The sequence below is a fragment of the Parus major genome, chromosome 14, assembly GCF_001522545.3.
Source record: "Parus major isolate Abel chromosome 14, Parus_major1.1, whole genome shotgun sequence".
In the NCBI taxonomy this organism is placed as follows: Eukaryota; Metazoa; Chordata; class Aves; order Passeriformes; family Paridae; genus Parus; species Parus major.
In genome coordinates this window covers 7193541-7207334 of record NC_031783.1, presented here as the reverse complement: position 1 = coordinate 7207334, position 13794 = coordinate 7193541, and the positions used below count along the sequence as shown (strand labels likewise).

The 13794-nt window shown below is 39.1% G+C and overlaps 1 protein-coding gene across 8 annotated transcripts in view; it reads left to right on the top strand.

Moving 5' to 3' along the window:
- The first annotated feature begins 3029 nt into the window (after positions 1 to 3029).
- The window catches only part of SNX29 (sorting nexin 29), a 111536-nt gene continuing 100771 nt past the window's right edge, over positions 3030 to 13794 (top strand). For 5 of the 8 annotated variants that reach the window (XR_004499488.1, XM_033518017.1, XM_033518020.1 and 2 more), the window contains exons 1-4: positions 3044 to 3130; positions 3987 to 4668; positions 4777 to 4864; positions 10060 to 10111. Coding sequence is in view for 7 of the 8 variants with exons in the window: in XM_033518017.1 (XP_033373908.1) it covers positions 4604 to 4668; positions 4777 to 4864; positions 10060 to 10111 (205 nt within the window). In the remaining variant the exon portion in view is untranslated. Of the gene's footprint in view, positions 3131 to 3986; positions 4669 to 4776; positions 4865 to 10059; positions 10112 to 12754; positions 12881 to 13794 lie in introns of those variants that run through there. The other 3 variants (XM_033518015.1, XM_033518016.1, XM_015642438.3) reach the window with 3 other exon arrangements.

The window sequence follows — 13794 nt, the reverse complement described above, 5'->3', positions numbered from 1 at the left end:
ATTCTACAGGATACTTTGACTTGCTTGTTACCATGTAAAAAAGCCCATCCAGTTAAGCCAGAGTTAGTAGGACTTTCCAAATACTGAGGCCCTCCCTCCACTGGTAAAACTCTTAGAAGTTTTTAAAACAAAACCTCAACAAACAAACCCAAAAAACATCGCTTGAAGTATATTTAGAGAAAACAGCCCGGAACAGAGGGGAAAGCAGGTTTTGGTTATGGGACTGCATGAGGCTGTGGCACTAAATGCTTGGGAGTTTCTTGGAGTGCTGACGTGCAAGGACCAAGTAATCTACATTTTTGATATTAGAACACTGTAGGACAGGTTACAGAGCTGTTTTGAAAGCAGGTAGTCTCAGAACTAAAAAAGAAAGATCTCTGTTTGGTACAGAATCCAGGATAGTTTTGGCTGGGGAATCGAAGCTCTCCTGAAGGGGCATTTGTGTAACATAATCCTGACTTGAGAACCAGAGGGTTTCTGGCTGCACATCAGCAGCAACATGTGGGCCATGGACAAAAACTTCTACATGTGTTAATGAAAATATGGGCTTCCAACTGATCATATCCAGGGAAAACATTAGTGTGCAGGGTAGTACTTACAAAAGTAAAAACTAAAGAATACCCAGTAACATAATAGAAAAAAATTTGGAAGAAAAAGTATCACTTATAATGAGACTTATGAGAGACTAAAAATCTCTGCTAAATGGAAGCCTTTCCTTCAAGCACCACAAGAGCTTACCTTCACCAGAGCCTAAAGAATGAGTTTTATGACCTTGTGAAAACCACTCTCTGGTAATTGTCTGGCACATAGTTATTTTGCAGTTTTCAGACATTGTCAGTCTCTATTTTTTGAATTTCATATAATTAAGGAAAAGTCTCACCCGTGCTTCTCTTGTAATATTTAGAGTTTTGTCAAACTAAAAGTAAGTCCCAGCTGTGCATGGCATGTTTCTGTTTAACAAAAAGAAAAGTACTATGCAGGGCATTGCTTTGGTTTGTTTTCTTTTAGTTATAACCTTTGCTTGTTAGGTGACATTTATTAACAGGAGATGTCTGATACATTTCATATAGTATGGAAACAAGGTAGCACCATTTCAGCGCTCAGGGGTTACTAGCGTTGAATAATACATAAAACTCCAGTGGAGAGCAAGCTGGATGCAATTCTGCTGACAGAGTGACTTGTTACTGAACACATTTACTGTCACGATGAGCATTTAACAGCTCAGGTTTATAATGAGTGCAACGCTGCAGTGCAAGCTTGTGTTTTGTTTGAGCTCTGACACAGCCTACAGGACAGGAAAGCCTTAACTGGAGGCAGGTGCTGCCTTTTCAGAGCAATTAAGGCATACTTTAAGATGATCAGCTCACAGAACAGAGAGACAGCAATTCTTGCACACATTTTGGCATTCTTCCTTAAGGTTTTTGAGATGGAGCTTCCTTCTGATGGCTCCTGAAGCAGTAAGTTGTGAGAAATTTTTTTTTTGTGTGTGTGTGTGTGTGTGGAGTAGGGCCAAATATGCATTTGATCAGAGGTGCAGAAGTGCATTTTACCACTGATTTCAGGGGAAAAGAATTAGTTGTGTTTCACAAGCTGTCTTTCTTCCTTCCTTGACAGGTATTTATTCCCTAGGTACTTGCTAGGATGTAAACAATTAGTCCACAGAATTTCAGAAGATGCCAGATGCCCTTCAGAGTGTACAAACCTGTTTTGCAGGCTGTCACACATAGGAATTGTGTAAACTCAAACACTAAATTTTTAACAGGGCTAGTAGTTTGTTTTTCCACTTTGGAACAGCTGGTACTCAAAACAAAAAGTGGAACTATGATAGTTTTACTGGAAAAATATCTGCTGGAGTATAAATGATTCTGTTTGCTTGAGGTTTTAAACCATTATAAAAACTTCCATTGCTTCGATTTCTTCTGCTTCAAAATGTTTAGAATAAATATACCAGCTCTTCATTTAATAAATACTAAAATGCTTTTATTATTGAGAACCACCCAAATAAATCCATCCTCACGTCATGACTGACTTAAGTGATCAAAACTGTCTATAAAAGAAGAGTCTGGCCCAGCTGCCTCTGAGCTGTTAGACCCTCTGCTGAGTCTGTCCAGCTCATTAAATTTAGTGGCAGAACAATCCACTTTCTTTTTCCTCCTGGGCTACTCAGATGAATCAAATAAGAGGCATTTGACAAATGCCAGGGCTGGTGTAAAGTAAGAATGGGGAACAGGTGTTATTTTTTGGTGACAGCAAGGTATTAATACAATAGACTATCCCAAGGCAGCTTTACCACTCATTTGTAGCCTGTGGTGAGTCAGTCCTGTAGCAGTGAAATGGAGGGCTCTGTTCATATGACATTAGGAATAGATGTCCATACTTTGGTAATAACTTCCACCCAAGCTCCCACAAGCATTTTGCAGCCTGGCAGGGACACCTATGAAATACCAATGCTTTAGCCACGTGAGCTGAGGAAGAAGAGAAAGATGTATTTCACTAGGAGGCTCCAAACAGGTTAACAGCTCCAAGAAGTTACTTGCTCACCACCAACAGGTAAGTTTTTAAAATTCCATAAACTACCAACAGCCTTAAAATGGGAAGAGTTGTTTTAGGGTGCTGAGTTACCATTGAATTGACTCAGTTTACCTTGACATCAAGTAACTTCCCCAGCTACTGCAACATGGGAAAGAAACATTTTGGCTGAGACTGGGAGGAGCAGGAAAGGAATACAGCTTCCCTTTCTGGTGTGGCAGCAAGCTGGGATTCGAGTGACGCACTGTGAGCCATGACCTGAAATTTAAAGGTATTCAAATATGTACAGTAGTTATGCACCTAAATGAGTAGCCTGATATTTAGAATTGCTTTGAAGTCAGAAAGAGCCATTATAAACAAAGCCAAAGGAGCAAGTTATTAGGAAAAAGAAGAAACAGGGGGTAAGAGGTAAATTATTGGAAGTTTAACTAGGTGCCAGGAATTTATAAATTAATATTCTTAAACCCTGGCAAATTCTCTTTCCAGGTAGTCTGTGGAGATTTAGCTGAAAACTAGAGAATAGAAAACACAGCTATGTTTCAGCATGATGGCTTCATTAAGAACCAAGTCTCTCCTAAGCTTTACTGGTGCTCCTGGAAGTGTAAGTGAATAAAGAGGCTTTTATATTTACACAAGACCATGTCTAGTCCAAACTAAGATATCTTGCCCTGGAAACATCTTTTTACTGACTTCTTGTTCCAACACTGCTATTTAACAAATGCTGTTTCTGGCCTGTTCCTCTCCCTGTGCTTGACATTGGCAGAACTGCAGTCCATGAATTCCCTCATAGAAATGTATTTGAAGCTATTTCATTTGAAGAATTTCAAATAAAAGTCTTCTTTGGTTTTCCAAATGTAGCACCAGAGCATAAGCTCTATTTCACAGTCCAATCATAGAATTACTCCACATCTGCAAAGGAATTTAGAACTTGTCTCACATTTCATCGTGGGTTGACAATGAGTACTTTGGAGCTGGATTCTTCTTTTTGACGGCTCTAATCTAGAGTTAAAGCCTTTCTTAATCACTCCTTTTGGAGCAATTGAACACATACTGCAGGCTTCAAAAAGGGCATAAAATTAATTTGTTTTGCTTGAGATATCAAAAGAAATACATGGATTGCTACACCAAAATGCCAGTTTATAATTCTCTGTGTCCATGTTCTCAGCTTTCAAATACCACACATGCTCAGCTCATTATTTTAAAAATAGTCATGAGTTTCTCTCATTTCTGTGCATATACACAAGCTTTATTCCCCTTGATTGTGTATCTCTAAAAATAAAGAGTGAAAGGTCTTTTTCGCAAGTGCCATCCTTTTTTTTTGTGACTCTAACTGGAGGCTCAGAGCTCTCAGCTGTGTGATCTATTGCTTAGTTACCCTGTTTTGTTAAGATCCCAGAGATCTTTAAGGTAGGTTCTCATTGGATCTTTGCTCATGATGCCTCTCTTTGAATGCACAGGCAGTGCAGTTCCTCCTTAGACGGAATTTCTTCTGTAGTTTTGATACCATGTGATTCCAGACTGAAAAATAAGACAGGGAGAGTAGTTTAGGTAAGTAGTTTTTCTGTCAAAACTGTTATGTGTGTGGGTTTCTTGCTATCAAAGCTCAAAAGAAACAAAGATGGGGATTTAGGCGTGCACATTGTGAAGAACCTGTGCATAGTTTATAAACCTTATGGCAGTTAAAATGTTGTAAATATCAGAGAGATTGCTTAATGTGGAAGGAATGTGCTGAGCAAAGACCATGCATCCCAGGAAGGGAAGAATGAGATCACTAAAATGATGTAAACAGTGACTGAGTTAGGACTAGAAAGGTTAGAGACAGGAGGGAATCTATTTTGAAGAAAGGCAGGGACTGTGTGGTTCCCAAGATCTGAAAGCCAGGAGTAGGACTGGTGAGAAGATCATGTCAACCAAAATACTGTAGCAACTGAAAAGAAATCTTGTGAATTACAATCTACACCTCTGTTTACCTGTTCTTATGCTTTCTTTTAGATCAGCAATGTTTTGATTAGAAAATCAATCATGCTTCTTCCTAAGAGCAGCATGGCCAGCAGGACCAGCGCAGTGACCGCCAATGCTGAGGCCACACCTTGAGTGCTGTGTCCAGTTCTGGGCCCTCATGACAAAAGGGACATTGAGGTACAGGATCATGTCCAGAGAAAGGGAACAGAGCTGGGGAAGGGCCTGCAGCACAAGTGTGATGAGGATCATTAACACACTGTTTATTTACACCTTTTCTGATTGCAGGGACTCCCTGACATGGAGAAGCTCCCAGCTGCCATGTCTGCTGCTGGATACCGTAACTCTAGGCCAGATCTCCCGCTTTATAAATATGGTAAGAGTTTTATACCACTTAAGTTTTATATGGAAAATTTTACATGCTGTCTTGTCTCAAGGGAGAGGGGAACAGAAAACTGGTTCCATGTGGGATTTTTCTTTTCACCTTCTTAATTCTCTGGAATTCCAGTTGAGGGAGCATGTTGTCCATTAGAGATCCCTTACGATTTTAGTTTCAGTAATGACTAAAGCAGAATGACATTATTGTTGTGAAGGAAGAATAACAGTGTCATGGGATTTTTAAAGCTGTACTTCTATGGCTAGTTAACATGTTAACATTGTTGCAGAAAATAATTCATTATGAAGCAGTGAGAATGAAATAGTGAGCTTGTTTCTAAATAGGTTTAATTACTCTCGAAGTATCCTGTGACAGTATTCTTATTCCAGAGACACTGATTTGCATGGGGAATTATTCTGGAGTAGTGGTGGCTAAATCAATTACGATCTTCCTCCTGTCTTGAGAGAGAGCACGCATTGGCACTGTGATGCTGTACATGAGAATTTTAAAAAAGTGAATGTGTGTTACTCAAACCTCTGAATAGCTAGAGAATTTGGCTAAAATTACCAGAACAAAAATTCTTGTTAGACTTCAGTGTATGCCAAACACTTCACATAATTCATAATTGTTCCTGCACATTTATTTTTGTTGTAACTCCATTACTCCTGTTGGCATTATACCACTGATGATTTTTAGTTTATTTCGTCCACCCGCAAAGTCACTAAAATAGAAGCATGTAGGAGATTATTTTTCCAACACAAAATGTAAGTGCTTACATTAAGAAATAAATTATGTTTACATTCTGTAAAAACTATTTTACCAACATAAAAATGTCACTGGCATTCTAACAAACATCAGCTTAATCCAAACTTGCTTGCACAATTCCTGTTTTATGCATTGTCCTTAGCAGTTACATAACAATTCTGGCACATGTGGAATGTCAGAAAAATGAAAAGGTATCCTCTTTCCCCCAAGGGTTTGCAGGCTATTAGCACTGCTTTCCTGGGCTGTGCACTTCCTCTGTTCCATAAGACGGTTCCTAGCTAAGTCAGCTTTGAACACAGTGGGGGATACATAAGCTGGCTGTGATTTAATTGACTGTGTTTATGCTATTGTTATTTTAATCACTATTTTAAAGGAACATTTTTCTCTTCTGTTGTTTTGCTCTTTAATCCATTTTGGAAATACTTGATGTAGCACCAGTAACATCACTCTTTTCAAAGCTGTGGTCTAGTTAAAATGTGTTGAACCAAAGAGGCAAAATCCACATTGTTCTTGTTTTTGCTCTGTGTGCAAATGACATTAAACAATATTTTGTCTAAGAGTGGTATTGTTCTGTGCAGCTTGTAAAAGTTAATGAACATGATGAACCCTTTAATAGCTCCATTCTTTTATTTACTAGCAGTGTAGGACACCATTCCTAGAACAGCTTATCTCCTCCCAGCTATACAGTCAAAGCATGCATGTCACAAAACATGGATTTCTGAAAATAACTGTTACAGAACTGTTAGAGAAAGTAACAGGTCATGTTTTAGGAGATGACTGTCTGTAAGACTGCTGTTCCTTGAAGTGCAATAACTTCTGAGAAGAAAAGGTGGTGGGTTTTGGTATGGACATTGGTCTTACTGATTTTTAGGATTGTTGAAGTGAGGTGATTTATAAGAGACTTTTTGGGGGTGATTTATTCTGTAAATAGCTTTAGAGAATTGGAGAGGATCAGAGCAAGCCTGTACTATAAGATGTGACAGTGTAGGTCAGTTGCCTTAGTGAGTGGGATAAAAAGAGCTGTGCCAGCACAAAACCATCAATGTAGAAGCAACTATACAACCAGAAGAATTCCTTTGTCAGCCTGGCTAATGTTGTTTGTGAAGGGAATGTTATAGTCCTAGCAGAAAACCCTCTTTCTCTTGGTAAGTTCTATGTAATTATGCCAGCAGAATTTCTGAAGTACAGTGAGGCAAAAAACCTGGCATGAGCTTGAACAGAGAAACCTTGAAGCAAGGCCACAACACAACTTTGCTGTTTAAGTTATGTGTGGTAAATAGACCTTAAGTTATTGTTCTGTGACAATTAATTTTTAATCTTTAATCATTGACATGATGATATTACTTACTTTGATTTTCCATCCAGAGTTTTCATTTTATTATTTTAGCTTAGACACTCTCAATGGCTTTTTAAAAATTAAACAGTGAAAGAAAATTTTTCTTACTTTGTCCAGGTGACTGATTTCTGTCACGTAATATCAATTTAACATGTTACAAATAAGAACAGACAAGAATTTCTGGAAGTCTTTGGTTTCTCCAGATGCTTAACAAAACCAACAGTCAAATTGGTGTTCATGGCAGGAAATGCTCTGGCTGGATGTTCAGTACTTGGTGTGCCCATAACAATATCCTTTTCTTAATGTCTCTTAATGAACTTATTCTTAATGCTTCAGTGTTTTCTTTCATTCGTTGGCCGAGTTCAATATTTAACTAAATAAACAACTTCTCAATTCAGGTATAAAACATCTCATATTAAAGCCAGTTGGTATAGTACATGTCTTCCAAAAAAGTGCTTAAAGGGTTGTTTGTTTGAGTTTTTTAATATTAACTCCCTTCTATCAAAATGACTCAAAAATGGAGGTCGCGCAAGAACCTTGTTAAGCTAGAAAATGTCTTCCTTACTCCTGGACATAGATTTTGAAATAACATGTATTTTAGATGTGTAGCGAGGTCTGTCAGGGGGAACTATTGGTTTATGAAGATTTATTGATTACATGCTTGCTTTCATGCCCTTGAGGAGAGGAACTTTTGAATATTAGGATGTGCAGAAAACAAAGGCAACAGGCCATGACAACTGTAGTTCCTCATTGCTTTTTGAACCATTTGTTGCCTGTGTTTTGTCATTACATACATCACTGGCACTGTGTATAGCTAAGGGGAAAAGGCTGGGACTTGAATGGTGGCTGCTTAAAGGAATGATACATTAGAGACCCTTTACAGTCATTGCTCCCCAGTTTCCAGTGTGTAAAAAATGTATTGCTTAAATATCAAGGATTTGTGGTATGGGACACATACGTCAAAGAAATTAGTTTATCCTTGAAGGCTGTAAGCTTTGGGAAATAGTAGTCCAACTGTTGAGGGACAATTATTGCTGTAAAAGACAGCATCATTCTCCAGAGCTCTGATGAAATGAGCTGTATTGTGCTTTGACTTTGTGGGGGAGTTTCCTAGAGTTTGACTGAAAAGATGAGACTGCTTTGTATTTACTTTTTGTCTTATGAGAAATATGTTTGAACTCTAACCAGCCATATAGGAAAACTTTCTGGCCAACAGAGAGAAAGCATTTCTGCCTCACTATCTTATGATCCTATATATACAATCTCAAATAATTAGGCATAAATTAATTTATACTGTACTTAAAGTTTGACAGGACTTTTCAAATGAAGACATTGGTGCATTAGTTCACCAAATGTGGATTTCTGTGGTGGACTTCATTGCACATCCCCAGTAGGTGATCACAATGTTTCTCTTATAAAGTCTCTTTACAGTTTTTATGAATAGTACCAATATTATATCGAGTAGATGTCAGTTGTAGGATACATCACAGCAACACATAGAGCAGGAGTGCATGATGAAGTCCAACAAAGACAAATGTAAGGTCTGCACCCCTTAAAAAGTAATCCAGGAGTGCAGCAAAGGCTGGGATCTTTCACTGAAGTCAGTGGATAAAAGCTTAAAGAATTGGATCCAGCTTGTCTGTCCTGAAATTCACTTACTGTACCTGTGGATATCATGAAGATACTTTCATGAGTATCTGCTTTCTTGAAATCATTGTTGAGAATGTGATTGTCCTCTCCATGACTGAAAAGGCTAAATCAGATTTCATAAATTCTTGTTTATCCACTAATCTTGAAGAGGGAGAAAAGCCTGTGATAGAAAGCCTTGAGCTGTGCACCTGGCCCATAGAAACAAGCACAGAAGCTACAATGAGCATTTCCATCTGCTAAAGACTAGAATACAGATCTGTTAGACTGCTCCACTAAAAACTGTTTGTGTATTCCCACATGGTGCATTTTGTGGGAAAATAAGTCTCATAGGAATGTGGTATGAAATTACAACTCCTTATACAATGTTTTCCTTCTACATATATGTAGTCAAAAAGGCAATTAAGTATGATAATGAGAGACAGCCTGTAATTCTGATCTGTCTGTGGCAGTGAGACTGGATAAAAGCAGTTATTTCTACTTGCTAGAAACTACTGGTTAACTTTGTATTTAAAACAAATTCTATTGGAATAAAACATGAAGATAAAAGTTAGCTGTGTAAACTGTTTTCATTGGGACAGTCTGTAATCAAAGCTTTTTTATTTTTCCTGTGAGGAGACCAAATACATTTTCAGCAATGTTACATTCACTGTACATACATCTACCTGTCTGGGAAGGAGATGTCCTATAAACTTATTTTTTCATGCTGGGTACTGCAGTTTTAGCCCAATGACAATTCTGTATTACAGAAAAATAAGTGAAAAATGCAGATAATGTTTTAAATCAAAATTTTAAAATATTAATATAGCATTTCTTTAATGATTAGAATGTAATCTTATTAAATTTCTCATAGAAATATGGTTATAAGCAAAAAAAAAAAATAAATAGCTAAAACCCACAAAATGAACTAAGCAAAAATGCCAACCAAATACTAATAGATGACAAATTAGGCTAATTTGGAATTGGGAAGCAGTCACCATGAAAAATATCCCCAATGTTTTAGAGACAAGAACAGTTATCATGAACTCCTGTTTGGAGATCTTCTCTACAGTTTGTAGTAATTAGCACCTGCTCCAGAAATGTCTTCTATAAATAGTCATTTTCTGTTTCAGACAAAATTTACATTGAAAGCTATCTTAGTGCAGCTGCTCAGTTTTTCTACAAATGTGAATTGCCAAAAAAAGGAACAGAAGTTCCTTGGGGACCTCAGAGTTAAATCCTTTTTCTGTAACATGATCCCATGCAGTGGAACTGTGATGGAAGTCCATTATTACTGCTAACTGTTTTTAGAGTTGCTCAGATTGAGAACTGAGCAGCCTTTTGTGGATGATCCTCGTTCTTTTACAATTTTTGTGGCTTTGTAGTTCCATAATTACTGCCCCAGATGGCACAGTGCCCCAAAAATGAATACTTTGATAATCTGCTGCTCTCTTGTACTCCTTGTCAGCTCCGGTGTTCCAGTGCACCACCGCCCTCGTGTGAAAACTACTGTGAGAAGAGTAAGTAGATTTCTGCAGTACTCTGTGGCTGTGCTAGGCATCTTCCTGTTGTATTTTACATTTAAATTTGATGTGCTGGACATATTTACTGTACATTAATTATTGTTTATGATTAATGCAATGCATCTCTTTTATTTCATAAGGTACCGATTCAGGTGGAATTCTTTGGATTTGTTTGGGCATAGGGTTGATTTTAATACTCACTCTGTTCACCTTAATGGTCTTGTTTAAATGGAAGCACCTAAAGCAACTAAAAGAAAAACTGGAAAACACAGGTGAATAAATAAGATTCTTCATAAAATAATTTTAGATCATTGTACATTTTAGCTACTTTTACCATGTAAAAAGATTGTATATATTCCAGGTTCTGATGACTGTCTTTGTTGGATTATTTGGTATTCCTTATATAGTCTCCATGAAGTTACCACAGTTATTAGGGAATAAATATACAGATGCTGACTTGTAATTTCTTTGTTGGTTCTGGATCCTGTCAGGATTGTGTTGCTGTATATTCATACCTGGCTTACTTGCTGCTGTTTGAGAAATCATTTATGAATGCACAAAAGCAAAAAAGCTTTATAAGGGTTTCACTCTCATTGGATGCAAAAGAAATTCTTCCCAGGCAGAGGATACACATTCAATATTAGCTTTTCATTTTATAAGACTTTAAATAATTTTATTTAATATTGTAGTCTGTGAAAAGCATGTGAAGGTGAAAAAGTTTTTTTCCATTTTACAGATACTATTATTTGTGAATTCTCAGACATTAAATAATAACTGATTAGAAAATATGTGTTGGATTACTTCAATGCTTATTCTGAAGTAGAGGATTGTACTGTCACAGAAAAAAAGATTATATGTAGCTACATTTTAAAACTTCCACTAAATCTTAAAATTTTCACTGAGGTTAGAACATAATTGGACCATAATGAAATCTGGATCTTTAATAGCTCTTTGTTTAGTACAGCATGATGTATGTACTAAATTAACTTCTGTATATTTACAGACTCCTCTGTGGAGCTGAATACTGTTCTCAAGGCTCATACTGAAAGCAGTGTGAATACGGAAGAAATTAGACACACACTTCCAAGTGAAACATTAATGTATTCAGTGGAAGAATGCACTTGCAGTGACTGTGGCCTGGTAAAACCTCAGATTGTCTGTGAAACTTCATTTCCATTACCAGCTACTGAAGAACGAGCTACTGTTCTAGTTACCACCAAATCTTTTGATTATTACAACTATGTTCTGGGTGTTGGATGACTGGGAGAGAAGTATATTTGTACTGAGTAATAATAAATGAGTTTTTCCAGTACAGCTGTTAACCTCAATACTTGCAATCAGTGGAGAAGGTAGTATATCATCCTTAGAGATCTCCCATTGTGCTTGCATTAATATTGTCATATTATTTCTAATTCTAGTATTTCATTAGTCAAGTATTTCTACATTATTCTCAGTCATGCAACTAGTTATTGGCATTTTTAATTTCAGAAAGTCCTTACATATGATAGCTTTTTCTGCCTTTAGAGATTGTACTTACTTACAGCAGACATATACAAAATAAACAAGTTTATAAATATATATGTTCATGTTAGATCTTGTGCCAAAAATTTCTTGATGGTACACAAGGACTGTTCTAAGAAGCAGAAATGAAGACCTATACTACATCCCCAGTCTTGAAAAGAGTAATTTCAACACTTGAAACGGGAATGTTCTAAAGATGAATACCTTGTATAGTATGGAGGCCCCTGGGTTCGGAAGGTATCACTGGGTCACCCTAAGGGAGGTTGTGGTGCTGGAGAGCACAGATCATGGAATATCAGAATGTCCTGGGTCAGAGGGAACCCACAAGGGTCATTGAAGTCCAGCTCCTGACCTTCACTGAAATTCCATGTATTTCCTGATGGTACAGGCTTTCCTTTCAGTGCAAAGTATTTTCAGACTGAGATTTATTTCTCTTTTACAAATGTTTTTTAATTACCCTTGTCATATTTACAAGGATGGGTGATTAGTCACGCTAGACTACTCTTTGGCCTAAAATTAGGAGTATATTTCCATCACCTTGCCTTCCAAGTATTAATGTTACTTTCCCAATATTAGGCCACAGGAATTTTATTCCTGGAAAATTGCAACAACCACACAAGCAACCACAACAATAATCATCTTTATTTGTAGCTAACATTCTCCTTCAGATTCCTGCATGAATGGCGAATTGAAGTATTTCATTGCACGAAATCTAGGACTTATCAGTTACAGCATCTTTAGGAGGCTGACAAAGTTTGGGGCCAGCTGAGAGTTAGGTGCTCCGGGTGGTTTTGGCCACACAGGGCCAGCACCTCTCAAATAGGCCTAGGGACTTATGACATTAGTTATTATCATCACTTAGTTTTTTGTTTTTATTTAATGTCCCTTTCCGAGCTTTCACCCTGCACAGCAAATGCGGCAGCAGAGGACAATTTATGTGGACGTTTTATCTCCACTTTTCTCACCTTCCTTTCCCGGAGTGGCGTTCCTGCCCCGCAGGATGCCTGTGCCCAGGTGGCTCCGGGCGCGCAGGGGCCGCGGCAGCCCCGGGGACGGGCGGCGCTGAGGGCGCGGGGCCGAGCTGAGGAGCCCCGGGCCGGGAAGCGCTCCGCAGCGCTCCCGGAGCCGTGTTTACCTTCCGGGGCGCCGGGCGGGTTCCGGGGCGGGCGGTGGCTGCCGGCCCGGCCGTGGCTGTGCGGGAGAGCGGCGGCTCCGGCGGACGGAGCCCCGCGGGCACCATGAGCGGTGAGTGCGGCCGGGCCGGGCCCCTCCGCCCCGGGCCCGCCGGATGCTGTGGGGGCTGGCGCGGGCAGAGCGTGCCTGGGGGGCCCGGGCGGGAGTGGCACTGCCCTTGTTCCCCCCGCCGCTCCCTGGTGCCGTGCTGAAGCTCGGGACACTTGGGTCTCTTAGCACCACACCCCGTTCCTCATTCTGGCTCCCCCCGAAGAGGTGTTTTATCCCGTTTTAAGTCCTAAATCCTGCCCTTGAGCGTGGCACTAGCTCACAGCACAAGTGATGCTGGGCTCGGGCATCTGCCTCAGCTGTGCAATATCGTAGGAGATACTCCTGAGGAAATAAATGATCAAGGGAAAATAGGAGTTAAAAAAAATTAAAAATATGAACTCAGGAGCATGCAGTCGGTGGGAGAGGTGAGAACCACGGCTTGTGGAAAAAGCCCTGTGTGTCCCTGTTGCTGTGTCCCTAGCTGAGTCCCGGTGAGGATGTGTCTGTTTGGATGTGGGAATTTCTGTGGTAGAGGGAAGTGGTGCGGAGGGTGTGCTAAATCTTGAGGGAAAATGTGTGCTAAATCCTGAGCTTTTGAGGTGTTTGTCAAGGAAATACTTGAATTGTCATACTTTGCGTGGCAATTGTGAGCCATAAACGACAGGACTGGAGGAAGCAGATCCACTTGAATGGGCCAGCATGAGTAGTTATTTGTTATGATAGAGATGAAAATTATAATAGACTTTTCTTGTCGATGTAAACGATAAGTGGTATTTATTTAATATGTATTAAAACATATTGGCAAGGATTTGTTTGGGGCTTTTGGAGAAGGGAGGTGCTTTACTAAAAACTTTGATGGGTCTCTTTGTACATCTTCAGCAATGGAATTTGCAGACAGCACTCTGCACCTGAGAATTGGATCCCATATTGATGTC